This window comes from Nelumbo lutea, chromosome 4, assembly GCF_056320005.1.
Source record: "Nelumbo lutea isolate HS-2025 chromosome 4, American lotus-T2T, whole genome shotgun sequence".
NCBI classification, from domain to species: domain Eukaryota; kingdom Viridiplantae; phylum Streptophyta; class Magnoliopsida; order Proteales; family Nelumbonaceae; genus Nelumbo; species Nelumbo lutea.
The window spans coordinates 85,262,804-85,281,532 of NC_142687.1; the positions used below are offsets into that span (position 1 = coordinate 85,262,804).

Consider the following 18,729-nt stretch of genomic DNA (forward strand, 5'->3'; position numbering starts at 1 on the left):
AGACTGCCCCCCACAACGTCCCACAGTACATCCTTGCCGTGTATTGTGAATATCTCCCGATGATGACATCTTTATTTCTGATATCATCATCAGGAGATATTCTCAATACACAGTTAGGATGAACTGTGGGACATTGTGGGGGGCAATCTTGTGGGGGCTGATTTGCTCTCACTAAATGAGCCCTTAGTTCTAAAAATTTAACACACGACCCTAGTTGGTTGGGAAGTTGAAAACTTGCACTGTCCATAAAAAAAAATAAAAAGAAAAAACATTTTAGACATTTGGCCGATGCAGGACCTGGCGCTCAACTGGTTTTACTTTTAATTAAGGTTTCGAATATTGACGATACGAAAAAATTGCATATCATGCATTTCGAATAGTGGATACTTAAATTTTTTTATATATATTTCCTGATAATTGATAGATTACTGAAGATGACTTTTAACATCTGAATCATTCAAACCCCCCCCCCCAACCTTCAATAGCTTCTTTCTCAGCTCTTTCGAGAGCCTCAATCCAAATATGAGCCTTTAAATAATTTCTTTAAATCATAAAGAAATGAAATAGGCAGGAGGAAGAACATTTTATATTTATACGTTCCATTTGCTTTGAGTCAGTTTTATTTTTTGACAAGAAAAGGTAATGGAGTTGCAAGTTGACGCTTTTCATCATGAAGTGGTGTGGGAAGTTGACTTTTTTTTTTTGGCTCATCATTAGATTTTGGGGAAAATCTATGATGCGAAAAAACATGGTAATGGAAAGAGTTTTGACCAATCAAAACCCACCTATGAATTTTGATAAATAACACCTGATTGGCTACCACATTTATGATTCTACTTGATTGGTCAGAAGCTATTCAGATATCATATCTTTCCCATATCATAGTCGAACCCTAGTTTTTGGATTGCTTGAAGAAAAAAAGTGTTGCCGTCTCAACCCATCAAAGACAGTTCCAAGAGACTTCAATTTAAAAGGTATTACTTGAACAATTTGTATTTACTAGTCAGTATTGAATATGGAGCAATATGGACTACACACTATTACACCTTAATTCACCATAGATAATCAATAGTTCCCAATTACATTTAACCAAATAGCTTGACCTTTAACCAAGCGGAGGGACTAATACAAATGACTCGGAGAGACTATTACAACATGCAGTAAATTACACTTATGTATTAATGGAAGGAAACAAAAGAATGAAAATTGACAAGAGACTTTCAAAAAATATGATAAATGATAAATAAATATTGGCCAGCCACTCAAATGATGCCAGAAACTTTTAGGGAGGATAAAACAACAAAAATAATCCAGAGGAACATGAAGTACACACATGTTGCCCAGGCCCATGGCCTTGGCCCTCCAAGTTCAGCTCCCAGTGTAAGGCGCCTAAACACAAGAACTGCAATACAACCTATTGAAGTTAAGAAGAAAACAAGCAGAGAAAAGCTGAGGCCTTCAGCATTCTGTACCCGCAATGGTTCCCTATATGCAATGAAGTTATATGCTGTGTCGATCAGCCATGGGATGCCAATGCCAACATAAATATTCACAGAATTGCTGCAGAAAAAAAAAGGATCATAAATAATAGATATTTGAAAGAATAAACATCATTCGAATTTGAAAGAATAAGCATCATAAATAATAGATATTTTCATATCAAAGTCTGGAAATGGAAATAGAAATCTACATGTTTCCAAATTCCAGTGCACCCCAAGAACTTTAGACTGAATTCCAAAATGACTTGCATCCAAAGAAAGAAAAAAGAAAGAAAGAAAAGGATAAAAGAGTATGCTTGACCAACAACAAATGGGCCCTTAAATCCTCTCATCCAAGAAACTTTTACATTTATTAAGGGTTCAACTATGATATGGAAAAGATATGGTATGGGAAAAACAATTGACCAATAAACTAGAATCATAAACATGACAATGATTCAGGTGTTATTTATCAAAATTCATGGGTAGGTTTTGATTGGTCAAAACTCTTTCCATACCATATCTTTCTCGTATCATAGATTTTTCTTTATTTATTTTATTGGGCGAGAGAGAGAAAGAGAGAGAGAGAGAGAGAGAGAGATGACTTTCATTGTTTCTGTTTTATACGGTGGTATGATTGTAAATTTAGATGTTCAATAACAAATATGAAAGGGGGAGAAAGCATTAGAAATTTTCAAGGACAAATTTGGAAAACAAAAGTTACATCATGGACGAAAAAAGAGAACGTGAAACTCTCTTTTATTTATAGGTATATAGAAATATTATGGTAACATAGGCTGAAAGACATTTTGTCTTCCTTAGCCAAAAAATAGCTATAAACCATAACCATGATATACCCAAATACCCATACATGGATGCTGTTTTGCAGTGTCTGACTTACCTAACTGGGTTCTTGCCATACATGTATGGGGTACATTGGTGTAGACAGCAGTATGGATTTTTTACCATAACTAGTGCAACTTGAAATTTCAGCAAAAATGAAACTTTATTCTGCTACGGAACTCCAAAAGTAAGAGAAAATGGAAATGATTTATTTTAATGGGAAACGCCCTAGAGCATTGCTTCTAAATGGGGTCAGGCTTATTCAATAGGAAGTTGAAGATTAAAACCTGCAAGTAATATTTGCAATGGCAGAATCTGCTGTTGTCTGACGCTCAGCAGCAATCTTGCTTGCAACTAGATCTGGCCATGAAGTTCCACTGGCCAATGCTGTAAATGCTATAACATAAGCATTTATTCCTGCAAGAAAGGGGACAAATCCATAGAACATCATCTAGGTCATTTTGGCAGAACCAAAACCTCAGTCAAGTACAGGAAGCACAGAACCAACACACACCTGTGACACAGCTTATCAGATCTGTGATCTTTGTAACAACATAAGCTATTCCACTAATGAAAATCAGAGAGCAGATGAAGGCAATCCATCCATGAGCGATATGATAAGGAGGCACAAAAGCAAATAGAAATCTCCATGGTACAAGGATTAATTGACAGGAAACTCTTGCTAGTCGTAAATATATATTGTCCAACTTTCTTGACTCTGTGCTCTCTAACTGTTAAAAAGAAGGCACAATCAAGAAATAAACAGAAAGAGTTTGATTTGTTGCACAATTTCATCCATATAGAACAAAGATCAAAAAATAAATCATAGAAATTCTGTGATGAACCTCAACAGTAGGTCCTGGTGATTTAAAATGCCCCTAATTTCCCTAATATATCCACGACATATGTCCATTTCCATGGGTAGCAACATGAAATTTTACTGGAATCAACATATTCCCCAATGAACACTACCAGCACTATGCGGAGTACAAGAGATAGTTTCCGCTACACATTTCCTTTTCCACTTCCATGAGTAGTGACATGAAATTTCCCTGGAATCAGCATATTCCCTAGTGAACACTATCAACACTATGTAGAGTACAAGGGAAAGTATTATAACATAAGTTGTGACAACATTGTAATGTGGAGTAACAATGTTATTGCCCGCCTAACTTACATGATTACCACTTTGAGCAAGCTCAAAATTCATTTCAAACATGAAGTTAAATATTAGTTTTTGTTTGCAAAATATTTGTGCAACCATTTACATTTTCTATGAGTTTAAATTTTGCCTCAACTCATTCTGTCATGAAGCTCTGAACCTCAAGGCTTAAAGGGCCATTCAAAATGTGCTCTTTTGTTTATAATCTTAGTTTCTTAGCTTTGTTTAATGATTTAGAACAAGATAATAATTTAAAAAGGTGTGCCTATGCTTCTTTTATCATTTTCATAAAATATCATTCTATATTTTGCATAGTTTACAATGTTTCCACCATGTCCATAATTTTTACAATATTTCCATATGATATTTCTGACATTTCTAATATGTTTCTTAAATTTGGACAACCGACATTTCCACCGACACCAACATATTAAACCTTGGGTCCTAATGATTCTATTAAAAGAAAAACATAATTAATAAAAAGTTTCCAAAGGATATAAAGCAAGTCATTCCACTAAATCATATATTTTATGTAAAATCCGGAGTTCTGCTGATCCACATAAACTGAAAATTTTGAAAAAGCACCATTGACTAGGCATCGGTAAAACACACAATTTGGGGATGAAACTTGTTAAAATCAAATCTTTTCCTAATGAACCAACCATACTATAGACAACATGAGTTGAGCTGGAAGGACACAGACCATATGAAAACGTGATTTACTAATAAACTTTCATATTTTCTTTCAGAGAGATTTGAGCTTCTTAAGTTGATCTGGTAATTTTCGTTTTCACCCATAATGATGGCTTGATATGTTGATTAAAGGTAAAAACTTATTATTTATCAATTGTATTTCGATTGGCTCTAGAGTCCTTGGTCACCAGAAATGTGGGATCACAAGAATGTATCTGCTCCAAAGTCCAAACCATGATCATTGTTTCAGAAGGGGAATGGTCTTGGACAATGATGCAATAAATCAGAGATCACAAATTCATGATCCTAAATTTACGACACCAACTTCCCTTTTCTTTTCTCTTTGAAACGTCTATCTTTAGATGATTAATAAGAAAAAGTTAAGAGTGATAAGCAAGAATATGGTGACAACTCAATGTTAATTCAACCAGAAACATGTAAATTGTGTGGGTTCTACAGATACTTCAAAGACAACTTTCCAATTATTGTAATTAATAAAAGAAATCCATTATTTTTCTTTCTTTGTTCAACGTATCTCCCCCAAACGGCTTTGCACCATATTATCCTGAAGTTTTAACCAATTTTTTTCCTTTTTTGGTCATCTACCACCATGAAGGATTTCATTGAAAATACAGAGTACAGAGAATGAGAATTACCTTTAGTGCATCAATGAACTGGTGTTTCCAAACTGAAAGCATATTAGGCCCTTCTTCAGTGTGCTTCTTGATAAAATCTCCACCAGAAGTTTCAGCCACATCAATAGTTGGCAGAGTTTGGTACATAGAATCTGTAATATTGTGCTTCTTAGAATAGGACATCTAAATGAAAAAACGGTTTAATAGCAAAGAATGGCTAATGAATCAAATATTTTGATCATAGAATTTTTTTCGAAATGAAATGAAGAACAAGAAAGATCTTAGCTAAACTACGAGTTTTACCAAAAAAAATAAAGAGAACAAATAAAAAGAAGAAAATATCATGGCCTGACAGGCAGGAATACCACCCGCTAGGGAAATAAAAGCTTGTTATATAAACTCAACAGGCTGATGATCATCCACTTTCATACCATAAAGGCAAACCAAGCTTTGTTATAATTGAACTCAATCACAATGAGAGCTCTCTTGTGTTTATACAGAGAATACATAGTTCACACAATAGAAACCTAGCTAAAATAGAAAACTAATTAACAATAAAAATTTCTTAATCTAATATTACAAGTAACCTGTTCTGTGTTAAACATAATATTCACCATCCTCCATCCATAATTACAAGATTTCTGGATCAACACAATATTGAACCAAATTGTCTTTATTTCCAATCTCTGATGATATCTAGTGTTCTCATCCCTTTCTTCTGTATACTCCCATCTCAAGCACACGCTGACTAAAAGAAACTATCATGGCCTGATAGACAGCAGGCCTGCTACCCACCAGGGAAGAAACTTGTGCTGAATTTGAATTTATTTTGGATCTATATAAAGATTAGAGAACACATTGAGATTCAAAATAGAAATATATTCTAAATTGAAGCTAACAATAATGGAAGCATCTTATACTTCCATTTAATCCTACATAAAATCTTCACTAACTGTAATACAATTTTAACTGAATTTCATTCCTCCTTATTTGTTATTGATGAGATATGGTGTACATGTATCCCTTCCCTATATTTATCATACTACTACAGCCATGGTAACATGGGTGGCTGATTCTTACTATTAGCCAGTATAAGATAATGCACTTCTGCACATGCTAAGGGAGAAAAGTTTCTAATTCAGTGGTGATCCTTCTGGAGGCCAACCACCAGCAGTCAGCTACTCAATTTGCAGGTGACTACTGTGGTTGTGGTACCCACTTAGGATTAAGATACATTTAACTAAAGCTTAAAATATGGTGGTATTCATTTTGGCATACTCAATTTTTGATAAAAGGGATATACCCCCAATTATTAGTCCATAATGTGCATCTTTCAAAAACAGATAACTACTCCCACGTTTTCATTATCATAATATACAGGAGTATTTTGTCCTTTCAGTGATGTGCCCAGTGTAAGAGGATGGACTTGCAAACCTCCATAGATCTGGTTAGCCCAACTTGAATCCAAACCGAGCTGGCCCAGTCCAGGGTAGTAAAAGTCATTTGACTAAGCCTTGAACATTCTAGAAGGTTCATTAAGAAGAAAATAATATAAATAGGGGCTCCATGCCCAAATGGGGACCCAAGACACAAAATATGAGGTGGACCCAGATTTTTTCTCTCTCTTCTCCTCTTTTCTCCCACACAACCAACATAACCTCTTCTCTCTTCTTTCTTAAGATGATCACCCATTTTGCAGGGAACTACAGTGGCCTGATCCCTTGATGGAGAGTATGTAGTGCAGCCCCTCTGGGGGTCTGGCCATTTCTATCTTCCCAAACACTATTTTCTTCAAACTTTCGGAGATCTGACCATCTGAGTCTTGTCCATGGTGCTTACACCCAGTTTATCGAAAAATAGATGTGCCAAAATCAGTTACCATATATCATAATCATTACCTTTAGAATGCTAGTCATGGATCATTAAAAAAAAAAAAGTTGTTCTACAAACATAAAACACAAATCAACTAATCTTTGTTCGTTTCTTTCTCATTTTCAACACCTAAACTTTAGCAATTACACCAATGTTTTAAAGCAAGCATGACATAGTTGCACCAATATCCAGTCAACCACCCACTCATACTCTAGTCCCCTTTTACAGTGGAAACAAACTTGAATAAGTTAATGTTAGTCATCTTTTTTCATGTCATAAATAAGTGATTTTTTATTAATAAATTCAGATCAACACAACATAGGACTCTTCTAATATTAACAGATGAATTACCACTAGCTCCAGATAAGATTTAGGAAAGGCAAGCCAGAGTACCTCTACACTCTTTTGAGTGGATAGAGAATATATCAATAATGTTCCTCTCTTCCTCCTCACCACCCTGTAGTATCTCAGAGTAATCATCACAGTCATTATTGCTACTTTTACATGAAACAGTCTCTTGTGGCACCCAGTCTTCTGGTCTTTCACTTCTTGTCCTGAGATACAAAAATAAACAGCAATAGATAATTAAGGAACATGGCTAGCTCTCCATTTTGATGGTTAGATGGGCTTTCTCTTCTTCTCCTCCCTTATTAATAAACATAGTTGTTAAGGCAACGCCTAGGCAGGCACCTAGGCAACACCTAAGTGATAAGGCACTCTTGGAGTGCCACCTCGCCCAAGACACCACATAATATTTTTATATTTTTAATTTATGTTATTAATAGTAGTACAATAGATATTATTAGACTAAATTATTCATATTGTGGGTTTAGAGTACTAATATTATTATTCTTATACTAGTTTCTTTATATAAGTTTCTTATTTGGGTTCAATCAACATACAAGTCAGTGGCATAGGGGCCATTTGATAACAACTGAAGTTGCTGAATGGAAACACTTAGGGCCTATTCGTTTCCTTTTAACTCTTATCTCTTAAGAGGAATCTTTTAACTTTAAGAGAAAAATGATTGTTCATTTCCTCTTATCTCTTAAAGTGCAATCGTACAACTTTTTGTTTTCCAATTATACCCCCAAAAAGACAAACAAAAACTCTCATATATGGGGTCAAAATGGATATTTGATAATTTTCAGAATTCAAAACAACATTCTGTGCATTCAGAGTTCAGAAGAAAGAAAAGTTCACCAATACCAATATACCTCTTAATGTAATTATTGCACTTTCAGATGTCAGACTTTAGAGCAAACAAACATGCCCTTAATGTTTTGTCTTTTAGTTAATAAATAATAAAACTTTCAAGGGTACAATGATCAATCCAATTTCAGTTTCAACCATTAAGGAACCCACAACCTCCTTAAAAACTTGTTCACTAAAAGACAAAGCAATAAGCTTTCCAGTTCAGCATCTTCAGTTGTTATCAGATGGCCCCATGGTCTTGACCCCTTTAAGACTTTAAAACCTGAATTGATAAATAAGAAGTAACTTGAAGACTTTATCCAACTGACACAAGAATAATCAATAGGACTTCATCATCATCTTCTTCCTAGGACCAAAACAAGGGCTCAACCCTTATGTTTTGTATGTTTTTTCTTTCCTTTCTTATTTTTCATCTCATAAATATGTTGATTTTCTATCTTTTGATATGGGGTTCATACATATTTCATGAGGATTATAGTAATTATTAGTTAAAGATTACTGCTTATTACTATGAAAACTAGGAAACTACCCTAGGATTTATATTTTTTTATTTTAAAAACTCATTGCCTAGGCAACAAGGCATTCCCCTATCGCCTGGTTTCACCTTGGCACCTTGAAAACTATGGTAGTAAATTCTGATTTCATGTTGCTGATCAAAAAATACATAAATTATTTAGGTAGACAGACTTTTGTGATCTGTAATTTTGTATAGAAAACAATATTCATCCAGTGAAAACACATGCAGTGGTTCCAAAACTAAGCCATAAATTAAAACATACAGTGGAAGAGATAAATAGGGCCAGCGTTTGTCTTGAGCATATGCATGTATCAGCAATAACCCAAATTGCAACACTGTCAGTAAGGACTCCCACAGGGTAACCACATTTGGGGTCCAGACCTACACAATGCACAGAAAAAGTCAAGAACATTTTGTGAAGTTCTTAAATTCATTTTCTAAGCCATTAAATGCATGTTGAAATACTACTTCGTACATACAGACACATATATATGTACATGCATATCTAACAAGGAAGTATCTACTTTTTTCTCCTCATTTTTTAAACAACCAATTAGAGACCCTCCCTCCTTCCCATCTCCTAATCTATCTCACACGCCCAATAAACCATCTAATTTTAAGGTCGCTTTCCCACCCCAATCTCTCTATCTCCATCTCTCTCTTAAATACATGTATTTAATTTTTCATCAATGTATCAAATATTAACATTTAAGTTAGAACTCTTTTTTTTAAACACTTTAAGTTAAAACTTGAACATTGAAATAAGATGAATAAATAATATCTAAAATACTAATAAGAGAAAAAATAAATAATAATACAATAAGACTAATAGTAAAACTAAAGTAATAAAATTCAATAATTAATTAAAAATATTATTATAATTATAAATAATATTCTCATTATAAAATTTAATAATTAATTATAATATTTTCGTAATTATAAAGTAAGAAAATTTAATTTCAATATAAAAATGATTAACATAATAGAATATTCAAAATAAATTACTGTTTTTTAATTTTAACAATAATGATTGTTAAAATTAATTACAATAATATTATACTTAATTATATAAAAAATTCTAACATTATTAAAAAACTTAAACAGTAATAATCTTAGCATAATATCATAACTTAAATTACGCATCAATAACAATTTACTAAATAAAGTAAAAATTATTAATTTAAACTCATTTTAAATTCAATCTTAAAATAATGAAGAAATAATCACAACAAACCGGGTTCAGTACGGGTTTGCCTTCACCCTACCCAGGCCCCTCATTTTGCTACATCACCGAGCTCTTAGACTCTAGCCACATCACCCTACCTCCCATTTCACCACCATAACAAAGGCAAAAACTTTCCAAACATTAAACGTATAGAGTAATCAAAATAATTAAAATATCAACTCATTTTGATATTTGTAGTAGTTAATTATTTATAAATGCATAAGTTTTTGAAAATTAACTTAATCATATCAATAATTATTGAACAATCAATAATTAATGAAGCATTAATAATTAATGACATTCACTGAATTTTTTAAAAATTTAAATATTAATTTATTATATGAAATTAATTATATATTAGTATTATCTAAATTTGATAATTATTACCTGAAATTTTCAGTAATTTTCAGATAATTATTTATTTTGAAAATTTCAGAAAATTAATTTTCGGCAATTTGTAGTAATTTCCATTAATTTTCAGGTAATTTCAGAAAATTATTGATTTTGAAAACTAATTTTGGTAATAAAAATTATTTATTGATATTTTCATTTACATTGGTTTTTGGTGATTATTAAATATTACATTGGGAAATTATTGAGGAATTTTAACCATATTTATAATTTCCACAATTAATTATTGGTAATTTACATAGGTTTTTGGTAATTATCAAATTGGAAAGTTATTGGGGAATTTTAATATTGATAATTTACATTTGGTAATTATTAATAATTTCCATAATTATTGGTAATTTACATTGGTTTTTGGTATTTATTGGGAAATTTTAATTTAGTGATTATCATAAATTAATTTTCGTGTTTTTGGTAATTTAATTTAGTGAAAGTTAATTTAAAAAAAATCTAACTTACTGAAAATTTTTTATATTTTTAGTAATTAGTTATTCATAATTAAGAATTTTTTGAAAATTAATTTATTCATATCAATAAATTTTGAAATTTTTATTCATATCAGTTTAGAAATTGATTCATAAATTTTGAAAAGTAATTTATTCATATCAATATTTATACTAAAAATTTTTAATATACTCAGGTTTCTTTCTATTTTTCTCGTGCATTGCACAGGCCCTGCTAGTTGTATTATATAGGAAAGAATGCAAAGGTAAAATGATAAAGAATAAAAGAGTAGTTTTGACATACCATCTTTTCTCTTAGACGCTTTGTTGGGTTAGCAAGGTTTTGAGGATTTTGAGTTGGTTAGGAATCAACCCAAATCAATCTGGCTACAGCCAATGCAGATTGGATAGCTTTCATGCATGATGTCCCACAGTTCAGTCTGGAAACCGAACTCTAGTTGAGTTTGAACCAGTCTTGCATGGACAAAGACACAAGAGTCAGAACCCAGCAGTCCAGCACACACCAAGAGTCTGACTTAACAAGATAAGAAAACATGGATTCATGGAGACATCTATGGGAAAAGTATATACTATTAAAATAGTTCATATCTATGGAAAAGTAACATTTGACATAAAAAAGGTTTTCATCTTGTAAATTAGCTGTTCATTTATGTCAAATAAGCTAGGGGATAAAAAGGAAATATTAAATGGTAATGTCCCCAAGAATCCATAGATTGTCAGACTTGATGCATGTCCAACACAGACATGTTGTCCCTTTAGGAAAGTCCATGCAAAACTGGTTTGAACTCAAGACCTCCTACAAGGTCTACTTTTCCATGGACAATAAGTTCCTATATTACTAAGGTCTACTGATCACAAGGTTTGTAAATAATCAAATTATCACTGACAGCTTAAAACTGGCATGCCTGAAAACTGAAAAGAACAACATAACAGAATTCTAGAATCATGATGAAATGGTATACGGAAGACACCTCTAAGATTATGTACAGCCAAATGTAAGCCCAAAATGACCAAAAGAGCTCTACTATCCAAACACCAATATCTGATATCTTTTTTAAAGTTCCTTCTTTTGGAATAACCACACAAACAGCATGGATAGGAAAAAGGTCAAATGCAGCAGAACCAACAAGTGTTCCAGGACCCAAACCTACAAATCAGGTAGATGTTAGAATAGCATATAGAAGAAGCACAAAAATTAGCATACATACATGAATACAGAGTTCAAGCCACGAAAAGATCATGTGAAGAAAATGTTAAATAAAAGTTAAAAAGTAGATGAATAAATTAAGTTGTTCAAACTCAAGTTGGAATGTAGACACAGTAATTAATTCATGATTCACAAATTATTCTAAGCAATTTGTGGCATAGCTTGAGTGAAAGGAATCAGGCCTACATAGTCAACTAAAGAAGTTAGGCACATGTGGCAGGGTCATCTCAAGCAGATGCATTGAAAATACCAAGCAATACCCCAACTACACGTTTATGATCTTTGGTAAGCTAGTTAGTGGTCCAGCTAAACCCCAAGCTACCACCCCACCCACCCAGATAATGATAACAAAAAAAGAAAGGAAAAGAGTCAAGTTACTACATAAACATACATTTGAGTTTGCTTTTTCATCAGACTTCTCAAGAATTAAAAAAAATCCCATGAATTTTTAACTGAAGATAGCAACCGTAGCCTCTGTAGTAAACTATATCTTCATTTAATTATTTGCACCAAGCCACCACTCCTGTCACAAGTTTGAAGCTTAATATCATACTAATCCTTTCAAAGGTTCCAGAACATGCAGGAGAATCCTTAGAAAGTGACTCGAAAACTAGCATTGGCTGGCTGAAAGATGAGATGGCAGGGTCATGGAGCTTCAGACTCCAGACAAACTCCACACAAGGAGGGCAAGATTTATGGCTAAAAGATTGCACACTTAGTTTTTTTGGTCATAATTAGCAATTTTGATATTGATGGATACTTCTCCATGTAGAGATGGGAAAATTCATGTAAGATATTTGGAAAATCTAAAAAAATCAGGGAAGTTTTCTAGAATCATGGAATTAGTTAATAAATCTTCAAGAAATCATTAGAAGAAGCATAATTGCACACTTAAAGCACAAAAAACATAGCAAACAACTATATAAGTCAAATAAAAGAGTATAAGAGACTTAAAAATAGGAATCTTTCTTTTTATCTCCCTTTTAGTCTTTTAGCCATCTTGTCTTTGTTGCATATTCATTTACTTGCCATTTCGACATTTGTCTTTTTTGTTACTATATGTTTTTATTAGATTGAGAATCCTCTTTTGTTGTTGTGTGTGTTTTTCTCTTTCTTTTGAATTATAGTGACTTGAATCATATCAAAATAGTAAGCCAAACATCCAATAACTAATTCCCCATTGGTTCTTTTAGCCAACATATCCACAAAATATCAAAGATATTAGTAAAAAAATATTTTTGGAAATTTTCATATAGGAACCTAGCAAAATAGGGAGATTTCAAGGAAATTTCACCTTGTCAATATTGTGAGCCATGTTTTTGAGTACCAAGATCTTATAACACCTTTGCAAACTAACTAGCTTGCGAAGGTGTAAACAAGGAGAGCCTGACCTAGAGTGAATATCCTTTAGCCGAATCATGTAAAGTACTTGGAACAATTAGGGCTTGTTTACACCTTCGCAAGCTAGTTAGTTTGCAAAGGTGTTATAAGATCATGGTTCACAATATCGACAAGGTGAAATTTCCTTGAAATCTCCCCATTTTGCTAGGTTCCTATATGAAATTTTCCAAAAATATTTTTTTACTAATATCTTTGATATTTCATGGATATGTTGGCTAAAAGAACCAATGGGGAATTAGTTATTGGATGTTTGTCTTACTATTTTGATATGATTCAAGTCACTATAAAGTACTTGGAACAATTAGGGCTTGTTTGGGGAGTAATAATGGGCTTGTTCCGTCAGATTTTGGTGTAAAATGTAAAATAGCTTATAGTACTTTTTTTTATCAGCAACACAAAATTGATTCATTAAATCAAAAAAAATAGAGATACAACAAAGAGTTGTGGGCACAAAACAAAGCCCAAACAGAAACTATTCACTATTTACAGAACTGCCCAGAACATAGATTGTCTTTTGAGTTCCTTGCTTTGCTAGACCATCAGCGAACTGTTCGCAGATCTCCTTATCCACCTTATTTGGATCATCATGTCTTTAGAAATCTGCTTGAATCTCCTGAATTCATTCCTTAACTTCCATATGATTCCTTCCCCCTTTTCAGCCAGCCCACAAATAGCTTATAGTACATTGACTGCTACTCATCACCAATATAATTTTTCAAGATACTGATATAAAAATGTACAAGAATCCTATAAACAAATTCATGCAAAATCCAGCCCAACATTTTCACCAAATAACTCCATAAGAGAATACCTGATTTCCTGAATATGATGGAATGCAGAAGAGGGCTTCAATAAAAATATAGATACGAAATTGGAGATTACAAAAGATGTTAAAACATGAGAGTATTCCACTTTCAATGATAACCTGTATAAATTTTTCACTCTGACTTCTGAGAAAGATATCATAAAAATACACAGAGATGGCTAAGAAGACTGACACAAGACAAATGTCAATAAATTAAGTAAAAAAGGAATGCAGCTGCAGCAGAGCCAAATAGCAGAAAGAAATGTAGAAGTAATAGGACATAGTCATATAAATAGCATTGCATGACCAATAGAGGACCTGATCGGGTACAGAGTTTCTAAATGTAATTCAGTAACTCAGCATCGTTTCTATGCGAAACTTAAATTATGAAGATAACCCTAGCTGATGTTAATGATAATACATATTTCTGGTAACATAATCTTGGGCGTCCATTTTATTTTGATATTAATGATAGTTTTCTCACAAAGAAATAAAAGCAGTCTCATGTTCTTTGTATGTCCAAGGTTTCTTTTCCTCTTACAATGCATATCATCAATTCAAAGCTAACATTTCTTTTATGTGTTAGAAAAAAAGAAAGACATAAACAACAGAAGTAAATGGCCACAAACCTCCAGCATACAGCTGACCAATATTCCGGATGGCATCTATAGTGGCCAAAGAGATTTGGGGGAAACTTGTCCCAAATGCCAGTAAAGTAATGTCTGCAATTGTGTAGTTCCACACATTTTCATATCTAATTAATTCAGTGTTTGTGAAAGGATCTATCTCCACCACCTTCTTTTTGTGCTTAACAACATTTTCCATGGACCGGAAAAAACGGGCAGTCACAGCTGATAATCCTAAGAAACAATAGGCAAGACCAAGAAGATACAGGAATGATCTGAAGCCATCCCCAAGGGCAGTTTCACCTCGGAAAAGCAAGTAGCTTTCACATTTTTCATGCCCCAAAACGTTGGAAAATGCAAGCATTCTCTCTGAAATAGACTTGTAACCCAAGCCCATATTTCAACTTGTCAAGTCACATTCCCCTTCTGAAATGGCGATAATCCAGTAAACAAGCTATCCTGAAACATATCATAGGACTTAGCAAAAAAGAATAAACGTATTAGAAGAATACTTCAAACATAATCGGTACCAATACGGCTCCAAATTCTATTGGCATATCTAATTCAAGCATACCACAGTCAGATTTTTATTTTATATTCTCCCTGATGATACATAGTATGCAATAAATGTGCCATTGTCCATGACGAATACTTGGTCAAGTTAACAGGATGGGAGAAATCATCCTCCCTGATTATTTCTTTTTTAATAAAATTCACAGCTGTTGATCCAAATATATATATACATCCTCCCTAATACAGGTTATCTGGGAGGTCTACGGTGGTCTGTGATGCATCAAGGTTATCCCTTGGGACAAGGTCAGGTTAAGCAGAGTGAAACACCTATCCGATGATTCTGATCTGCACCATTTCATCTGGGCCATTTGCAATACTTTCTTAGATCATCTAAACGATTCAGTAGATTAGAACTGACTAATATTTATTCAAAAAAACTATGCAATTTATTTAAGCTATTTTACCCTCAGTGAATAGAAAAGATACTTTTTTTATAATAAAAATAAAGAAAAAAAGAGAATACAGAGGAAGGTGACCAACAGTCATCTGAGAGAAGAAAGAAAGAAACTTCACCTCCAAGGACCAGATCCAACCCCCTAAAAGTAACCAAAACAAACCAGCCACAAAACAAATGAAACATATACCAAACAGACCCCCTACTAAAATAAACAAGACAGAAATAAAACCCTGCAACGAAATAAATAATTGATCAAACCTCTTTACTTCTCTTGCAGACTTTCTTTGATTTCTTCACCTTCTTAGTAGGCCCAACTCCAAACAGATCCCCTTTTAATCTTGCAAACACTTTTGATACCTGGACTACTGTTCTAAAGGTTTTCTGATTGTTGAATCTTTATATGGCATTAGGCTTCTTCTTCGTCAGATCCTTCAATACCCTTTGATCATCATTGATTCTTTCCAACTCCAAAACCACATTTCCCTCCAAAAAAAAAATGATCCGAGACACCTCTCCGTCTCATAAGTTTAATTAGACAGTTTTATAATCTCCTGATGTCTACTACTCTACAGAGCCTACTTGAATTGCCATTCTAAATCCAAAATACATCTACTTGAACTATGAAATAGAGACTAATACACTACAGCTTTAGATTCAGACAGATGGAACTCAAAGCCGTTAACCCCAAAATTATACTTTACACCAACCTTCAAGGGCAATTATAATTACAACCATCAAAGCCTTAGAGTTAAACTTCATTTTCTCTTTATGTAATCTTTTTCTATCTTCTCTTTCTCTCTCTATATAATCTCTTCTCTCTGATATCTACATTAATCAAGAAAAGGTCACTGTACATTTAAAATTCCAACTCAATAAAGAGGATGTGTGTATCTATCCACAATTTAAGAACGAAGATAGTGGAAGAAGAAAAGACATCTCAACAAGTTCTTCTACAAGGCAGATCGAACAAAGACTACAAACCGACCTTAAATATCAACATAGACCAAGTTTAATTTTCGCATAGAATTAACACCTCGAAAAATGTGAGAATTCGAACTCTTGCTGTGAACCATCATATTTTCTTTTATTTCAATTGCCAAATTAGAGAAAACAAAAAGAATCAGAGAAGAAAAGAAAATACCGATAAACGCAAAAGAGATCAGAGGACCACGGTCTTACGAGTACAAAAACGAGAGGAGTGGAACACGGCCTTACGAGCACATACGAGGGGAGTCACTGGAAGGCTGTTACCTCAGAGGCAACGAGTCAGCCTCACCGGTAACATCCAGCACCTGAATCTGATGCGGACCAGATTCCGGCGATGGAATTGCGTACCAGGGAAAGACACGGAGCGAGGAGACATCGCGAGTATATATCGGTGAATGGTTAATTGGTGTTCGAGTGGCAGAGGAGCATGTTTTACTGCTAACGTAAGTTAATTAGTTAATTGAAGAAAAATTACTCAAAATTTTCCCGGTTATTTTTTAAACCGGCTGAACCAGAAACATCCGAAGATCCTATCATCTCCCGACTCCCCTCACAGAAATTCAAGAAAATAAAAAAAATAAATGTAAATTTTTAAAAGACAAGAAAACCCATCTTATTAAAAAAATCCCGCTGAGCAATAAATAATGTTTTTAAAACACCCTTATTTTAGATACATCAATAAGATCAAAACCCCCATTTCTTTTTCCAAAAAAATAAGAACTCCCATTTAACCCTAGCTCTACATTGGTTTGTTTGCATGCAAAGAAGACCATAACCAAAAGAGAAGGATAAAAGAAAATGAAATTATTTAGATTGCGTTTGGAATCACTATAAAATGTCATTGGTGTAAAAATACACGGATAACATTTTACATTGAACCGTAAAAGTGACCATTGCTTTTTGAAAACGTGATGGGTGGAAGAATGTAAAGTTTTACATCAATAAAATCGATGTAGTTTTTACACCGATTATCGATGTAAAACTTTGCTCCATCCAAACACATGCAAGACTGAATCAAAGTGGAGTTTTACATCAATCATAATTACACGCTCCTTCCAAATGCCTACAAAACTGAACCGATGAAAATTTTAGATCGGTTCTTGATTTACATTACTTCCAAATGCAGCCATAACCACTAATTAAGAATGGATATGACATTAAATAAAATGGAATGGTGAAAATGAACCGGTTCTCCTTGTTATCCTATTCACACATTACTACAACCACACATCAAGAAGCGTCTCCTATATTTACATATTAACATTCATGAGGAGATATTCCCATTGTATAGTTATAGTGTCTTGTGGGTAAGTGTGGATAGGAGATACAAATTTTGGCGAAACATGATTCATGTAACTAATCTGATATAATTCTTTTCTGATAATAGGGCACAACCAATCCCTATAATCAGTATAGGACTTTAGATGATGATGATTTTTAACTCTTAGTTTGTGATAATTTGCTTCAATCCTTTAGCATGTGTTTGGAAACGATGTAAATGGAGTGTAAATCCCGGTTTAGGGCACAACCATTCACTTTTTCCGGTGTTTGGCAACATTACATTTATGTATTGATAAATGACAAGAAACACATTTTCCAATGCATATTTACATTGATAATAAGATGTAAAAGTACATCAATAAAGTATATGTTTTGGCATCGATGCTGCTGATGTGTGGGTTAGATGCACCACTTTCTAAACGGTGCCTTTTTTTTGTTTGGAATCATTGCTGCCAAGTAGGACGTTTCCCGGAGCAACAACATTTTCTGTTTTGTACCAATGCTCTAGCAAACGTTTTTTGCACTTCTACCCATTATCCAGTGCCACATCACTGGCATGTTGGCAGCAACGAGCTGTAGCTCTAGAAAATGCCAAATTTGGCATTGCTCCAAGCCATGCCCTCTTGATTTCCAAGGCATGGCTTAGAATACCGTTTTCTATGAAAAAATGGTTCCAAACAGATGGTTGTTTCTTGGAGCACAGTTTTTTCCTATGTGGCACTGATGTGGCGCCATTTTCTGGAGCAATGACAATGGTTCCAAACAAATGCAAAAAAAGAAATAAATTTGCATTCAAGTGGGCTTTTGATAAAAAGGCATGCTTTATTGGAATTCGTGTTTGCATCCATTATACATAAAAGTTTGTTTGGTAAGAAGGTAAATTTGCCGGTACAAATTTATGTGGACTGTTTTACACTCTACATATCTGCATTCACACTTA

The 18,729-nt window shown here is 33.5% G+C and overlaps 1 protein-coding gene across 4 annotated transcripts; it reads right to left on the reverse strand.

Moving 5' to 3' along the window:
* Positions 1-966: 966 nt before the first annotated feature.
* On the reverse strand, positions 967-16,935 carry MHX (magnesium/proton exchanger). 4 transcript variants are annotated; one of them, XM_088983552.1, is made up of 9 exons: positions 16,701-16,935; positions 14,555-15,010; positions 11,484-11,659; positions 8,678-8,796; positions 7,077-7,237; positions 4,833-4,963; positions 2,836-3,052; positions 2,609-2,738; positions 967-1,560 (listed from the first exon to the last, which is right to left on the reverse strand). In XM_088983552.1, the coding sequence occupies exons 2-9, from the start codon at positions 14,946-14,948 to the stop codon at positions 1,263-1,265; spliced, it is 1,626 nt and encodes a 541-aa protein (XP_088839678.1). In that variant the 5' UTR covers positions 14,949-15,010; positions 16,701-16,935; the 3' UTR covers positions 967-1,262. The 4 variants fall into 4 exon arrangements, with proteins under 4 accessions (XP_088839678.1, XP_088839677.1, XP_088839680.1 ...); XM_088983551.1 differs by having other exon boundaries at positions 16,663-16,935; XM_088983554.1 differs by having other exon boundaries at positions 11,592-11,659; positions 16,701-16,914.
* Between the last annotated feature and the right edge of the window lie 1,794 nt (positions 16,936-18,729).